We start from the raw sequence: 14,562 nt of genomic DNA on the forward strand, positions 1-14,562 counted from the left end.
CGTCAGCCGTGTAGGTAAACAATCGAACGAACGACCTTACGTAATAATAATACGGATAATAAACTTACGACGCAATTCCATGCCGATTATACAGGCAACAAGTTCACGCGGTGTCGAGCGATTGAAAACAAACCTCGATGGCCGACGCGACGAGTCTGCGCATACTGTCTGCGCATACTATAAGAATTACGCATTGGACATATGCATGTATCAGTGGAGTGTGCATAGATGTGCACGACACCAGAGAAGCTGAACCTATACTTTGCCAGCCCTTCCGTCGCTCTTTCTTCTCACTACATCTACTTTCTTTGTCTTTTCATAGCCTTGTATGTATTCTTCTCACAGCGGGGAGCGCACACATCGAATCTCTCGGTCCTTCTCCAACATCGCGTGACATGTAGGTACTTACTTATGTGGCCGGTAGCCATTGGTGCGCGCGCATCCATTCTCAAAACGACTCATAGGCTACATAATGCCGGCGCCATATCCTGTATATTTATTTGGCTCTGTCCTCGGTAACGAGAGTATAAATAATGCTAGATATAAACATCTTGATTAGCTAAATCGAGGACCGAGCCGGCAAACGCATATTGTTCAAACTTTTTGTGAAAATGTTAAACATCTTACGTATAGAAATGACGCTATTACCGGCAACTCGCTTCCAAACAAACAAGAACGATCAGTGACTCTCACGTGCCATTTAAATTATTTTCGATTTTGTTCATTTTTCGAATCGAGATAATTCAGAAGTGCCATAAACAAGGAAAAAACGAGGAGAGGAAACGATAGGTACGGTAATTTGAACGTTTAAGTGTTCGTTTATTGATAATTCGAAACAATCGTATGTCGATAACACAATTTTCAACGAACTTTGTTCGTTGATGAGTAACGTTTATCAATTTGGGTGTACTGGTCTCGAATCGATTTAAAATACACGTTTGCAAACCACGTAAAGCTTGCATCATACGATTTGCTAATTGTGTGTAATTACGATACGATGATACATACAGTGAATCACAAAAATATTAGGACACCAAGTCATATTTTACTTGGACGCTTTATGTCTTTGTTACTTAGTATAAATGGAACGAATTCGTAATCGTAAACCTTCAATTACCTATTTATTGATCTTGCAATACAGTACAATAAATACTTCATCGAAACAAACAAGTTTTAATTGATTTCTTTGATAATTAATAAAGATATAAACCGTTAAAGTGGTGCATACTGTAGGCTACGAATAGTTTTGTAATCCAGTGTACCTACATAGATCGTTCGTGTGAGGCTCCACGTAACGAGAACCCCTGGCCGGAGGCTACGTGACGCGGTGCGCGAAGCTGTTTCAGAGGGCGTCGACAAAGTCGCCCGATCCTACGTGGCGGCAGGGAAGCAGCCGTAGCAAGTGAGACGGTGGGGTGGGGGTCGGTGGGTCTCGTCGATGCGGAGACGGACGGACGGTCGGCGCGGCGCGGTGCAGAAACGAGCAGGGGGAGAGGGGTTAGTAAGCGAAGCGGCCATCTTGCCGAGGTTCAGTCGGAAACCAACTGCCGAGCAGTGAGGGAAGGTGAACGAAAAGATCCGATGTGTTAGTCGAAGGATTTTTGATGCGCTTCCGAGCCCGGTTACCGCTACGTGCGAGAGGCTGTGCGATAGCGACAACGGAGCAGCGAACACCGCAGGATTTGCGCGTACGAAGAAACCCCGGTTTAGCCGGCGAAAAGTCTCAGAGTAGGAAAGAGGAGCCGAAGGAGGAACGGTGGTAGGCAAAGTTTTTGTTGGGGATCGAGGACTCGAAAAAATTGGGTTCTTGTTTGCCTACTGGGAACAACCACGTCATCGGATCAAAGGCAGTGGAAAGAGAACTTTATCGGCCGATATTGTTGGCGATAAAGGAGTTGCAGAACAGTGAACGAGCGAGCAGAAGAGAACAAGCGCAGTGTCAGAGTCTGTGATAGTATTTATTCAAAAGATACGAATTACAACGCGTATCACTACAGCAGCAGCAGCATCTTTTATCGTTCGGAGAGGCCGCGAAGAGCTAGAGAAGCAAAGGAATAGATAGCCTTTATATATTTATTTATATCTGTGATACCGACACTGATATACATCAATCTACCCCGAAAGTACGTCGGTAGAGGGAGGAAGACAGATCGTGAAGATTAGAGAAGAACGTAGAGCCGAAACTCGCGTATACGTACGTACCGAAGGAACGACGTTGTGTCCGCACAGAACGATCGTTGATTCCTGGGAAGGAAGATTATATCAGTAACTTAGTGGATATAGATGTTTTTGTATATACGACTGACTCTTTTTTACATTTATTGATATCGGATTAAGAGAACGTTCCGCCGGTGTTCGTTAAACGAAAACAAAACGGGAAAGTGGAAGAAAGAGACAGAAGAAAGTTTTCGTTTCGAAAGAAGAAAATTTCCTCTTCGATTCTTTTATAGACGCTGCGACGAGTGATATTGTCGCGTGGAAAAATGGTGGAGAAAATTCTGGAAGAACGAGAGGATGGGTGCCAGGAGGTTGGAAGAGGTATGGAAATTTACTCCTATTTCTAGAATTCCTTCTAAAGATTCAGTTTGTAAAGTAGGTAGTACATTCCCAGTTCGTTCTTCTGCATCCTCGAAATCGTATACGGCCATTTCTATGTTTCTTCTATACTAACGAAATTAAAACACGATTCGATGGATGCTCGTTCCAATCTATTCGATCCTTGTCGTCCAGTAGTGTATCTAATATGACAAATTTTACACGCGTGTCATAAACGGTGTCATTTGAATGCCGTGAAGTCTGCCATTGTTCGTAAAGAAGAGATCTCTAAGTATCGACCGAAAGCTAAAATTTCGCTTACAAATCGTTTAGAATAAATTTCGTGCCGGCAGCTACGAATTTTCACGATCTGTCGCGAATGGAAGGACATGACGCTCGATGTTGGTTAACGAAAGAACTTTCTCGAAGCCGGTACATAACACCCGTCGTTGCCAACCTTCCTCGCGTCGAAACTCGATGTTTTCTGTAATACATATTGTGCCTCGTTGTACTCCAATTCGATAGAAAAATACAAACTTCAAGTCGTTTAATCGCATACGACTGAGTAAATATAAAACGTAATCTTTGCATTCGATGATCGTAACCTAATTTTATATAGAAAATAAAATTACGACGATTACCATTGTCCTTAAATTCTATGCTTTCTGTCGAAAACTGATTTTCATCGTTTCGTACGATAAAAATTTTAGTTTATGTATACAAATCTCTCATTGCTCCGATGATCTGTAACTTTTTGAACGTTGGCATCGATCACTGTCACTTCGAACAGTATTTTTATTCGCATGTCTTTCGTGTATATCTTCATTGTTATGTTTAATCTTTCGAACAAATTTGCTTGTTTTTCGAAACATTATAAAACGGTTGTACAATAATGTTTGAACGTGCTGGGAGGGGGGAGGGGGGCATAAGTCGGGTAGTGACACGGTGCGACGCGACGTACATAGCACGAGTCGTTGAATTATTTTCGAGGGTCGAAGTGGGTTAGTCGGTTCGTTCGAGTTCGGACGCACATCGCGAAGGGCGTTGGTAAGGGCAACCCAAACAAAGAATAGGCGAGGGGAGGAGAGAAAAAAAGACCTTGCGCATGACAGATTCGTTTCTCCTCTCCGCTTAAAGGGAAGGGTTCGTTCCCAAGGACAAAGGGATTCGTACATATGTATATGCTGCATTTTTAATGACTTCCACCAACATTGTACATAAAATGTTTTAAACTATTGGCGAAGGGACGGACGCCACGTATGATATTGTATCGAATTATTTGTTTATTTGTTTATCAGATGGATAGAAACATATTTTAAAGATAGCTAATATTTTACTATTACGCATCATGATGTTTACTTACTTTTGTTATCTATTGCATTACGCAATATAAGCCGTACAGCTACTTGAAATGAAATAGATATAATATAAAAAAAACAAAAGTGTGTTTACATTAAGATATTATTAGAAAAGAATATAGTTATAGTTAATAAATATGTGAACTGCAACTTTAATTATACCTGCTAGTTTCACCAAGCTCAAGTTTATAAGAACACAAACGACAAATAACATTCTTTATTCGTAATCCTGACGGGTTCGTTGAGTTTTTGCATTGCTATGAGTTTGCGGATGCAGCGACATTATCGTACGTGCATATCTCGCGTAAGATGGCGGCGTTCCTTTTCTGTGCCAGTCATTGAACTCCGAGATCTTGGTCGTCGTAGACTGTGTATGTATTTGCTTCTCGTCTAGCTATGCGAGTAACGAAAATATATTCACTAACAATCGAATTATGTACTTCTCGTATGTTGCATAAATTGTTTAGTAGCCAATTTGCATGATAAGAACTCCGTTTCATGCGTTCGTCGTTCCGAACGGTAGCTTTTCAAGACATTTACCGATTATACGAAATCTATCACACTACTAAGAAACTGCAACAAAGATTTATATTCGAAAAGGATCCATGATCGAGTGATAACCAAATAGGGCGTTATAATCGTGACACAGTCAACTCGTGTCTATTGCTCTTTTTTAAATACTGATAATACATAGTAGTTATGCTTTCGTTATTGTTCTTCCATCTTACTATCGATGGTTCTTCGACCCACGCAAACTTAGAATCGTGTTTTGAAGGTGTGGCACTCACACGATCCGTAATACTCTATCGTACGATTAACCGGGCTCGAATCACGAAATAAAATTCGTAAAAATAACAGAGTAGTCGATAATTGGAAATATGTTCAATCGTCAGCGAAATGATGCATTTCACTGCAACTTTATAACGTAACCACTGAGTTACAGATACGAATCAAACGCGTACATCATCCACGACCGATATGGTAAATATTATTAATAAATATAAAACAAGCGGTGACTAATATCCTTGCCTTGACGCTCGAGTAACGTAGATAATTCATGGTAGTAAATAATATTGCAACTGTGATGATAATAAAAGCGGGTGTGTCACGTGTGTGGATGGTCGATCGATTTTTTTTGAAAAATTCAGTTTGCAAACAAACACTTGCGTAATCAAACTTTATCGCACCGCGTATTCGTACAACTACAATGCAGTGCACGGTTAAATGTAAATGATTCGTGTCCACCATTCGGTATTTCGAGCTCAACGAAATCTGATCTTAATAGATAAGGGAAGAGTAGATAGATATAACCAGAGAAAGCAAGATGGATACAAGTACGTTGACCAGCGACGGTCGAAATTCTGTACTTGAAGGGGATGGTGCAGAAGAGAAAATACTCGTGCAATGTTAATTTTCACGTTACAAAATCTTCGTTCACGTTAGTACATTAGCGTCGGATTATATGCAACAAATCAGTATCAGAGATCTACGTATACATATCGCGAGTTCACTCCAGGAATAGATCTTTTTTTATCTCGAGGTGATACCCAATCACGTGTAAATCGTTGGACGAGAAGACAAGATATTTACCAGGTGTCGTGAGGGAATCTCGTATTACAAGCGTTCGATCAACGAGTTCAAAGCCATATCGTGTGTTTATCGGCGTGACAACTATTAATGCAAGATAAAACCTTCTCTATTTCTCATCGTGTCTTCGCGATAGTATTACGGATAGGTTGATGGAGTTTTCCCGATGAAAATAAGTTCAAATACAATCATATTCAGACTATTTTTAGTTACACGTCAACCTAGGGATATCCCCAAATCTCGAACCGTGTTGTAAGCGGGGAATACCTGTACATAGAACAGTTTAGAGAACGATAAACTTGTAAAACAAGTTTCATTTAAATGTATACTGTTGGATTAATGGAATGCATATTTGCAACGTTTGTTTCAGAGGATGCAAATCGCCGAGACACTGTGAATACAACGGGAGAATCTATAAGCGCGGTGCAAGCTCGGCAAGAAGAAGCCAGGCGTAAAAGACGCAGAAAGAAGCGTTCTGGTTCGTCGTTCATGTCTTCTTGCTTCCAAGGTAAAGCTTGATCAATCGACAGAGAAGCTACAACTTATGCTCTATGTGAGACACAAAATTATTGGCTCACATTAGGAGAGATAGGAATATATCAGTTTGAAATTCTCCGAAAATGTATAAAAAACATTTTGCTTCTGTAGATTTGGTGTATGTAGCAGGTTATGTTTCGTGTGTATGCTCGAGCGCGTGTCACTTATGCTCCAGTGACTTGCATTTCACTAGACTACATACTTGACCTTACTTATGTTCAGAACGTTCGAGAAACTCTTACGCGAGACGTTCGCGAATCGATTATACGTGCAAATTTCTAGCGAAACGGCTGACGATTTCGCACAATACCGGCTTGTGGGTTCTCGTATATTTAAAAATTAAAAATTCTGTAGATTTTGCGTCGAAAGGTGCGCCATAACCTCAGAAAATACGATGCATCGTAAAATAGAAAAAGTGGCGGATCGGAGTTGTATAGCTCAGCCGGCGGTTACGTCAGCCGTACGAATGATTTGTAAACCGGACTTTCGGGTTCGAGAAGCTTCGACTTCGTACTTACTTACACCCTAGTGGTAAACTGAGCAAGCACGAATGTTCGTCTAACGCTGAAATCTAGGGCACGGGTTGCTCGTCGATATCAGCCTTAAGCTTCTCTATTGCCTTCGAATTTTTACCTTTCGTTTAACGCTCTTCACTTAATCGTTATCCTCTGTAAATTATGTCTTCGTAGTAATCATTAGCGTCGAGTATACATCTTTGAATCGTAATTTTCTATGGTTCGTGGCTTTGAAATGAAATTATACAATTGGTTTTTATTGTTTATTGCGTGGAGGTCGTACGGCGAAGCGTGCGAACGTGAATATTAGATACTTCTGGTTGTTAGGTAGTCGACGGCGGTGTTGCCAAGCAGAATCGTATCTTTGCTGCGAAGTAAAATGGTAGGAGACCAATGGGTGAAGTTAGAAGGGGAGCAGACGCGTGGGTTGAGGGAGAGAGAAGGGGTGGTAAAAAGAGAGTAGAGCTGATAGCAGCGACGGCGCAATAGTTGCATCGTTGAACGGGGGAACGAGGGAACGAGGAAACGAATAAACCGGTGGGATAGAATGGAACGGAAGATATCGCGTTAAAGGAGAGAGAACCAAGCAGGATGGACGAAGAAGTTTAAAGACCTGGAATGGGAGGTGAGAGAGTGAGCGAACGTGCGAGCGAGCGAGTGAGAATATATGTATATGCGCAGTAGTTTGACGATGGTTTCGATGTGTTAGCGGCCAGTTCTCTGTGACCTTAACATTGATTCTGCTACACCATGCAGAACCTTGATCAATGTTTTACGTACCGTATTAGAGATGTGTTTTCTAACTCACAAAGTTGACAATCCTTGATAAAAGTAGTTAGCATAACGGCATTCCAAAATATAAAGAATGTTGCAAATATGTATAGTGAGTCACGAAGTTATTAGCTCAGTCGATAATGAGGCAAAGATGAATGATATGTAATCAGGCAACGAAGAGTGTCTCCTGTACACGCAATAATTAAATTGGTTGCATAGGTGGCTGCTTTATCACAATTATTTTTAGTTCGAAATTTGTTTGCGTACGTCGTTAGGTTGCTACTGGTGAACAGGCATTCTTCCGTTAAATTTGCAAAAAAAAACGCTTGTTACTTGCAATCAGTGCTCCAAGATACCTTTTTTTAAACGGTGGTACATTGTCGCATTTTTGGAACCGTAGCTGAAATAAAAATTACTACGTATGTTTGTTTCAGAACTGTACAGATTAACTGGCGAAGTTCTTGGAGAGGGTGCTTACGCCTCGGTTCAAACTTGCCGGTCGCTTTATACCGATTTGGAATATGCCGTGAAAATAATTGATAAAATTCCCGGTCATGCTCGTGCCCGAGTATTCAAAGAGGTCGAGACGTTCCATCATTGCCAGGGGCATCCGAATATTATTCAATTGATCGAATTCTTCGAGGACGAAGAGAAATTTTATCTCGTATTCGAGAAGGTCGATGGTGGTCAGTTATTAAGGCGAATTCAGGAAAGAATTCACTTCAGCGAACGGGAAGCAAGTCAGATAATCAAAGAGATTGCTAGCGCGCTAAATTTCCTTCACAAAAAAGGTAAACGTGTTATTTGTTTTGTAATCGTCGAATCAGTTTTCCCGTAAGTGAAATGAATTTTTGGCGCCTTACTAACGCGCACGCGCGCTCTCTTGTCTCCGTAGGAATCGCTCATAGAGATCTGAAGCCCGAGAACATCTTGTGCGTGTATCCGGACAAATTGATACCAATCAAATTGTGCGACTTCGATCTTGGTTCGGGCATCAAGTTCAACAACTCGTTGTCCAGCCCCGTGGCAACGCCGCAGCTTTTAACGCCCGTCGGAAGCGCCGATTTCATGGCACCGGAAGTCGTGGAGGCTTTCATCGGAGAAGCTAATTATTACGATAAGCGTTGCGATCTGTGGAGTCTCGGCGTGATCATGTACATTCTCCTCTGCGGCTATCCACCTTTCTATGGGAATTGCGGTACCGATTGCGGTTGGGAGAGGGGAGAAAACTGTCAGGCCTGCCAAGAGCTTCTGTTCACCAGTATTCAAGAGGGCAGGTACGAATTCCCGGACAGCGAATGGAGATGCATTTCGGAGGATGCAAAAGACCTGATCAAAGGCTTACTGGTTAAGGAAGCTCATCAAAGGCTCAGCGCCGAGAGCATTCTGAAACATCCGTGGATCAATCCAGGACCGTCTTTGGTCGAGAACACCGAGAAATCTCTCACGACTCCTCATATCATCAGGTTCGTCAACTCGTTGCTGGACTAGATTCCGATTAACTCATTGACGACCGTAAGCGTTGGGGTACAGAGCGCGATTGGCCCTCGAACGAACAGTAAATAATTATAAAGCGTAGAGATTACGGATAGTCGGTCAGTGGGTTAAGCTTTAGTCGCGATGAAACATTTTTATACATACACTCGGATGTGTAGATTTACTATTCTCGAAAGTCCTCTATAATCGTTTTATATTTGGTTTACGTTTACCTTTAGGAGGAATAATTCCGCGAGGGAACTATCGGTGTTCGCGGAATCGGCAATGGCTGTGAATCGAGTGGTACTTCAACACTTTTCCGTGAATCTAGAGGACTTGGCAGAGAATAGGGAGACGAGACTATCGACTTCGTCCACCGACGAAGATAACCATCCTTACGGGCACATGTCGGATTCGAGCAGCGAACTTTCAGAGCATAGTAAGCTATACGCGACTCATTCCTCCAGTGAGTTCGATACAAATTCGCGACCGAAATCTTGCTCGGTTCGTTCGAGCATCGATATAAACGATTCGAAGACCATCGGGAAGAATCGGTTGATCGGCAAGGATTCGTCGTTGCATCAACTGTTCGGTTTGTCACCGCCTAGCGAGAGTCGCTTGCTCCAGCGTCGTTTAAAGGCGCGATCAGATCTGCTCGAACGCCAAACCAACAAAGCGGTCGTTGCGTCCCCAAGTGGTTGAAAAGCGACGTCTTGACGATTAAAATCATCCTTGCTTTGTAGCGTATAATTCGTATTTACACATCTGCGTATAGGAATACGAGGAACAAACAGTCTGTGAACAGCAAATGCTATGTATCGGTGGTTTACAAAACGATAACAAAAGTATAAGCAGTTTTATAATTGGCAAAAAAGAAAAAGGTAATTGGGTTAAAAATAACGAGCTGGTTTAACGACTCGCGACAACGATGACTATGCACGGGGGCAACCATACGTACTACTGTGCGGTTCATCGGCATCGACGATAATGTTTCGCGGGTACTTATTCGATGAAATTGGAAGTAGAATATCGTTTTGTTTTTTCAAATGTGTTTTTCGTGCGACGGGTTCTTTTTTTTAATAATGTCTATCGAGTACGCGTGTTTCGTTCATCGTTCATCCGTCGTCGTTTTACAGTGGATATTTTAAACAATACCGAACGGGTTTATGTCACGAATACATGGGTACGATACACGCTTGGAAATATAAAAATGAATGCCACAGATGTTGAAATTCGAATTTAAATCGTCCTTAGTCTCGGACATAAAAGCCTTTAACGTGCATTTCATCGAAACGATTTGGAAGTACGTAGACTAATTAGAACTAAAGTTAACTCGCAACTCACGGTAGATAATCTTTCTGTACTTTCGCTGACATAGTGCGTAGAAGTATGTGTATGCTCGTTCATATCAATTTATTGAGACGGATGTATACACACCTACGGGATGCTTGACGGCGTTAAAAAGCGAACGTCAGGTTTTTTGGCAAACATTTTTCAGTTTCGATAAATCTTGTAGCACGGGGAAACCATGGCAAGCGAAATGAGTTTCTTTTCTTTCCTGGTCGCTTTCCGAGGTGTGGTTAACAACGGGAACGAACGCATTCTCAAGTCAGAATAACGGGTAACGGGTTGACCAGTAAAGCGCGTTTTTGGTGCATGTTACGAATAGTTTGCTCAGTAGGTTTCTAAGGATCTAGCAGAGTGTAAGTTCGAAAGAAGTCGCGAATAATAATGGTGTCCAAGAAAGAAACAGGCGCTGCCGGCCCGGCTCTAACGGCCATTTTTTTGTAAATGTCCCTTAAAGTATCTTTGTAGAAAGTTAGTACGTAAGAAAGATATAAGGTTAGTTTAAAGGGAAAAAACGAAAAAAAAAAATATAAAAAAAATTACAGAAAAAATTGTACCTGCGTCGTAAGTGAATAAGAAGTGCGAGAAAGATAGGTAGAAGTATAGAAATCGTAAAGGATTAAAGACGAGAGGAACGCGTTAGAGAAAGATTTTTCTCAGCGAACCTAGATTACACGAAATCATCCATTAATTGCTGTTACGTATTTTTGTAGAGTTTTATCGACGAGATGTCGTTTTATCGTCTACCCACCCACAGTTGCAGCATCATTGTTATTAGACTAATTTATCTTTCCTTTTCGTTCGATTCGTGTAACATAATTTGTTTTAATATGTATCGCGTGTAGTTTCCTCGATACGATCGATCCACTGTATCGCTTGGTTCTACTCTACTATATATATATATCGAATTGGAACGTTTACTTTTTAATGGTGGTGCATAATACGTTTGCTTGTAGCGAGTAGTAACGATAGATCGTAAACATATATACAATATATTCATCGGTCACTGCAGAGTTAAAAAAAAAAAACACACGATCGTGTAAAATGAAAACGAAAGATTTGTATTTTCCAAAATGATTTATTTTCAATTTTATATTCCTCTAGTTCGTACTGTGCGGTGGGAGATTTTATACTCAGGGCAGTTGCTACAGGCTGCGTAAATTTGTTACGAATCGCATACTATCGCGTTTGAAGAGAACTAAGAAGAAAGAGTTTATGACTATACACGATCGAAGTTCGTTCAGGGTTAAAGTTAAATCGTTACTCGTTCTTCCTTCTTATAACGTAACCCTGAAAAGCTTTGTTCAACAACTTAAATGACACGCTGCATATCCTACAGCAGTTGTCTACGTAGATAGAGATAGAAGTTTCTTCGAAGACGTTCAATCTTTCCGATATATTTGGAGATGTAATTTTGCCATATTTTTTTATTCTACCGATATCGATCGGAAACGAGGCATCATAATCGATCTTTCAATAACTTTTCGTTATTCCGTCGATTCAACCGAGTCTTCGAATTTTTAAGGATAAAAAAAAAACCTCTAAAACCGTGTACGTGTACGTGTGCGTGAGCGTGAGCGGATAGTGTATATGTGCACGTATACATGTATATACAATAGTGCTTCGAAAATTGCTTACATGCCAAATTTTCAAACTTGTACATAGCTATTCCCACCCACTCGATAGACTTTTCATGGCACGCGCTTGAATGAGTTACCAACCAATGAGAAACGTAATATTTATAGTTTTCATTTTATCTCTGCGAAAGCATTTGTGAAAAACGCATATCTTATTGGCTTAACATACGTATAATCGCTCGCTTCTTTTCTATTGCTCTCACTTTTGTTTTCACTTTCGACAAACTATTAGCGAGAGTTGTCGCAAAACACTCAATGTGTATGTGTGTTACGTGTGCGTGTGTGTATAAAAAAAGTACAATAGATCTCCATAGAACGCGGGGAATGTTTCACGGTACGTAAGAGAAGAGTTGTCGCAATTTTTTTTTTTTAAATCGCGTTATATATAACCACATTGTACCAGTATTACTTTATACGGGGACCTACTGTAATGTCCTTAAAAATTCGAACATTCGCGAATGAAAGAAGCGTTATAATTGATCGCGATAAAAAAAAAAAAAAAAGAAAAAAAAAGAAACAAAAACAGTGCGTGTACTCACGTTACAACACATGCTTACGACGTAGAGACGAAAAAAATCATTATGTTATATACGTGATTCTTGTATCACGGAAAGCGTTGAAACATAAAATAACACGATTATAGGTCTCTTTCTCGTAAGATCAAAGATATCGACGACGACGATAATTGGGTGTCCTTTACGTTGTCGTATCTTTCGATCGCCCTTTCCTTCGTTATTGTCACATGTTATTGAAATTGTGTTTTCTTTCTATTAACTTTTATGCTTTAAATTTCAAACGATATGTTTTGGTCGTTTGTTAATTGTCAACAATAGTTTCGTAAAGAAACCCGAATACACTGTCGATCGATGTACTTTTTGTCTATAGAATTTTCTACGGTATTTTGTTCAGTTTACGTTCTTGCGAATCGATTGAAGAAACGTCACCGTAATACTACCGTTATCGATCGAGAGTGTGTTGTACAATAAACGAAAAGTTGGTACGTTAACAAATCGCATGTAGATAAATGCTTTCTTGAGAAAAGATTTTTAGCATCGCGTAAGAAGTGAGAACCGGTAGAGCAAAGAAAGACCGTATTCTAACGAAGTTTTGTTATGCGAGTGAAAAGCCAGAATAAGGAGGGAAAACCTACGGCCATAATATACATAGATCTATAATTATAATATCGTTTGTGCTTAGTAAGCATGTAAGCAAGGAGCGCCTGTGCCGTGCGCGCGAACGTCTATGTATGTATTTGCTCTGTGTGTGAATGTGTGTGCATATACGACGAGCGAGAAGATTGAGCGACGAACGAATTACGCGCGACGTGTTCTCGAACGACGAAAACAATACATAGCGTTTAAGCGAAGAAAACGAACACCTTTGTATAAATGTTTTATGGTTTCGTACTAAGATACCGCTGCGCTATACCGACAAGTCTTTCCTCCGATCATATACAAATCATTTCTCGCGATTCACAACGATTGAAAAAACTTTGCGTTTTACTGTCCATAGTAAAAGTCTCTCTATGCGTGAAAAAGTTATTTACTTTGTCGAGTATCCCCTGTCGATGGTTTTATAATTTAATTACCACGAGTCTTATCAAAACGCCTTTGATCTCTTCTGAAAAAAAAAGAAAAAAACATTGTCATCCCTTCTTTATATGGAACGCTTAAACATCTCGAGTCTTTTACATATAGAGAGGATTTTACTGTATAATTTATGTTCGTTTGTCCGTGTAATAGTTGGCAACAGTTTAAGGTAGATTTGGAAAGATAAAGATAGATCGAGATCGAGTACGTAAGAAAGGAACTGTGTGGTGTGCATGTGCGCATGCAATTGTGTTTCGAGCGTCGGTGACGCGTGTCCATCGATAATTCCGTACAACTATTATAGCAAGAGGACGCAAACGAAAGCAACGGCATATCGCAACGGTGTCGATGTAATATTCTGTTCTGGATACGATGCGTCCTTTCGCGTCTCCGTCCTCGAATCAAATGAAAACAGTAACGATTCGTTCACGAGTACAAAAAGTCGACGAGAATAAGTAAACGTTGCGACGAGGAGTGCGAAACCAGTCGAGATAGTTGCCTGAACATCTTGGAAAACGGCATTTGCATTAGGTTTTTTTCTTTTTTTTAATTTTTTTTTTTTTAAATATATAAAACGAAGGTACAAAAAAACAATGGAAGAGCGTGTCACATCTTTTAAACAAACCCAATGTTGTTTTCTTCTTTATAGCTCTGTCATTTACTATTCAACTTCCATTGCTTTTCTACGGTGAATGTTTACAAGGAAGTAGATCGTTGTTTTATCGATCTGATAACTTATCAGCTACAACCGATCGAATCACGAATCGATGTCCGGCAAAAACGATATTCATACTTGTACTGTCTTTTTTTCCTTTGAAAATAAGATACGAAATTGTAAAGTTCTCGTCTCGTACGAAGAGCAACAATCGAATCGAAGAAACAGTATGAGAGAAAGAAAAAGAGTGCGTGCATTTTATGTTACCGAAGCGTGTAATACGTGGTGTATATCGCTGATCTTTGTGTGTATGGTTTACCGATCGTTGCGAATAGACAGTATCCATCAAATATATACGTGCGTCTTTGAGGGGTATTATTGATTGCGATTACAAAATCAAGGAGCCACGGAGAAACATTTTTGAAACTACAATTCATTCGAGAGTCGTAAACGGTATTGTTTTTCCGTGTAAAAGTCAGAAAGTCTTACGAAAACTTTGTAAGCTTCCTAATAAAATAGCATTTAATTGAAAAAAAAATTTGAAGCAAAATG

At 40.4% G+C, this 14,562-nt stretch overlaps 1 protein-coding gene across 2 annotated transcripts; it reads left to right on the forward strand.

Annotated features, from left to right (window-relative positions):
* Window positions 1-1,466: 1,466 nt before the first annotated feature.
* Window positions 1,467-9,662, forward strand: LOC143352097 (MAP kinase-interacting serine/threonine-protein kinase 1). Of its 2 annotated transcripts, XM_076784352.1 has the most exons (6): window positions 1,467-1,968; window positions 2,449-2,538; window positions 5,851-5,988; window positions 7,741-8,097; window positions 8,202-8,772; window positions 9,022-9,662. In XM_076784352.1, the coding sequence occupies exons 2-6, from the start codon at window positions 2,484-2,486 to the stop codon at window positions 9,482-9,484; spliced, it is 1,584 nt and encodes a 527-aa protein (XP_076640467.1). In that variant the 5' UTR covers window positions 1,467-1,968; window positions 2,449-2,483; the 3' UTR covers window positions 9,485-9,662. The 2 variants fall into 2 exon arrangements, with proteins under 2 accessions (XP_076640467.1, XP_076640468.1); XM_076784353.1 differs by lacking the exons at window positions 1,467-1,968; window positions 2,449-2,538 and adding an exon at window positions 6,860-7,157 and having other exon boundaries at window positions 5,850-5,988.
* Window positions 9,663-14,562: the final 4,900 nt, after the last annotated feature.

The sequence above is a fragment of the Colletes latitarsis genome, chromosome 3, assembly GCF_051014445.1.
Source record: "Colletes latitarsis isolate SP2378_abdomen chromosome 3, iyColLati1, whole genome shotgun sequence".
Lineage (NCBI taxonomy): Eukaryota > Metazoa > Arthropoda > Insecta > Hymenoptera > Colletidae > Colletes > Colletes latitarsis.

What these genes read in the sequence shown, in the direction of transcription:
- LOC143352097 (XM_076784352.1), top strand. Translation starts at nt 2,484, where the DNA reads ATGGTGGAGAAAATTCTGGAAGAACGAGAGGATGGGTGCCAGGAGGTT. An exon ending in CATGTCTTCTTGCTTCCAAG is followed by an intron (nt 5,989 to 7,740) that starts GTAAAGCTTGAT and finishes TGTTTGTTTCAG; the next exon opens with AACTGTACAGATTAACTGGC. An exon ending in AAATTTCCTTCACAAAAAAG is followed by an intron (nt 8,098 to 8,201) that starts GTAAACGTGTTA and finishes TTGTCTCCGTAG; the next exon opens with GAATCGCTCATAGAGATCTG.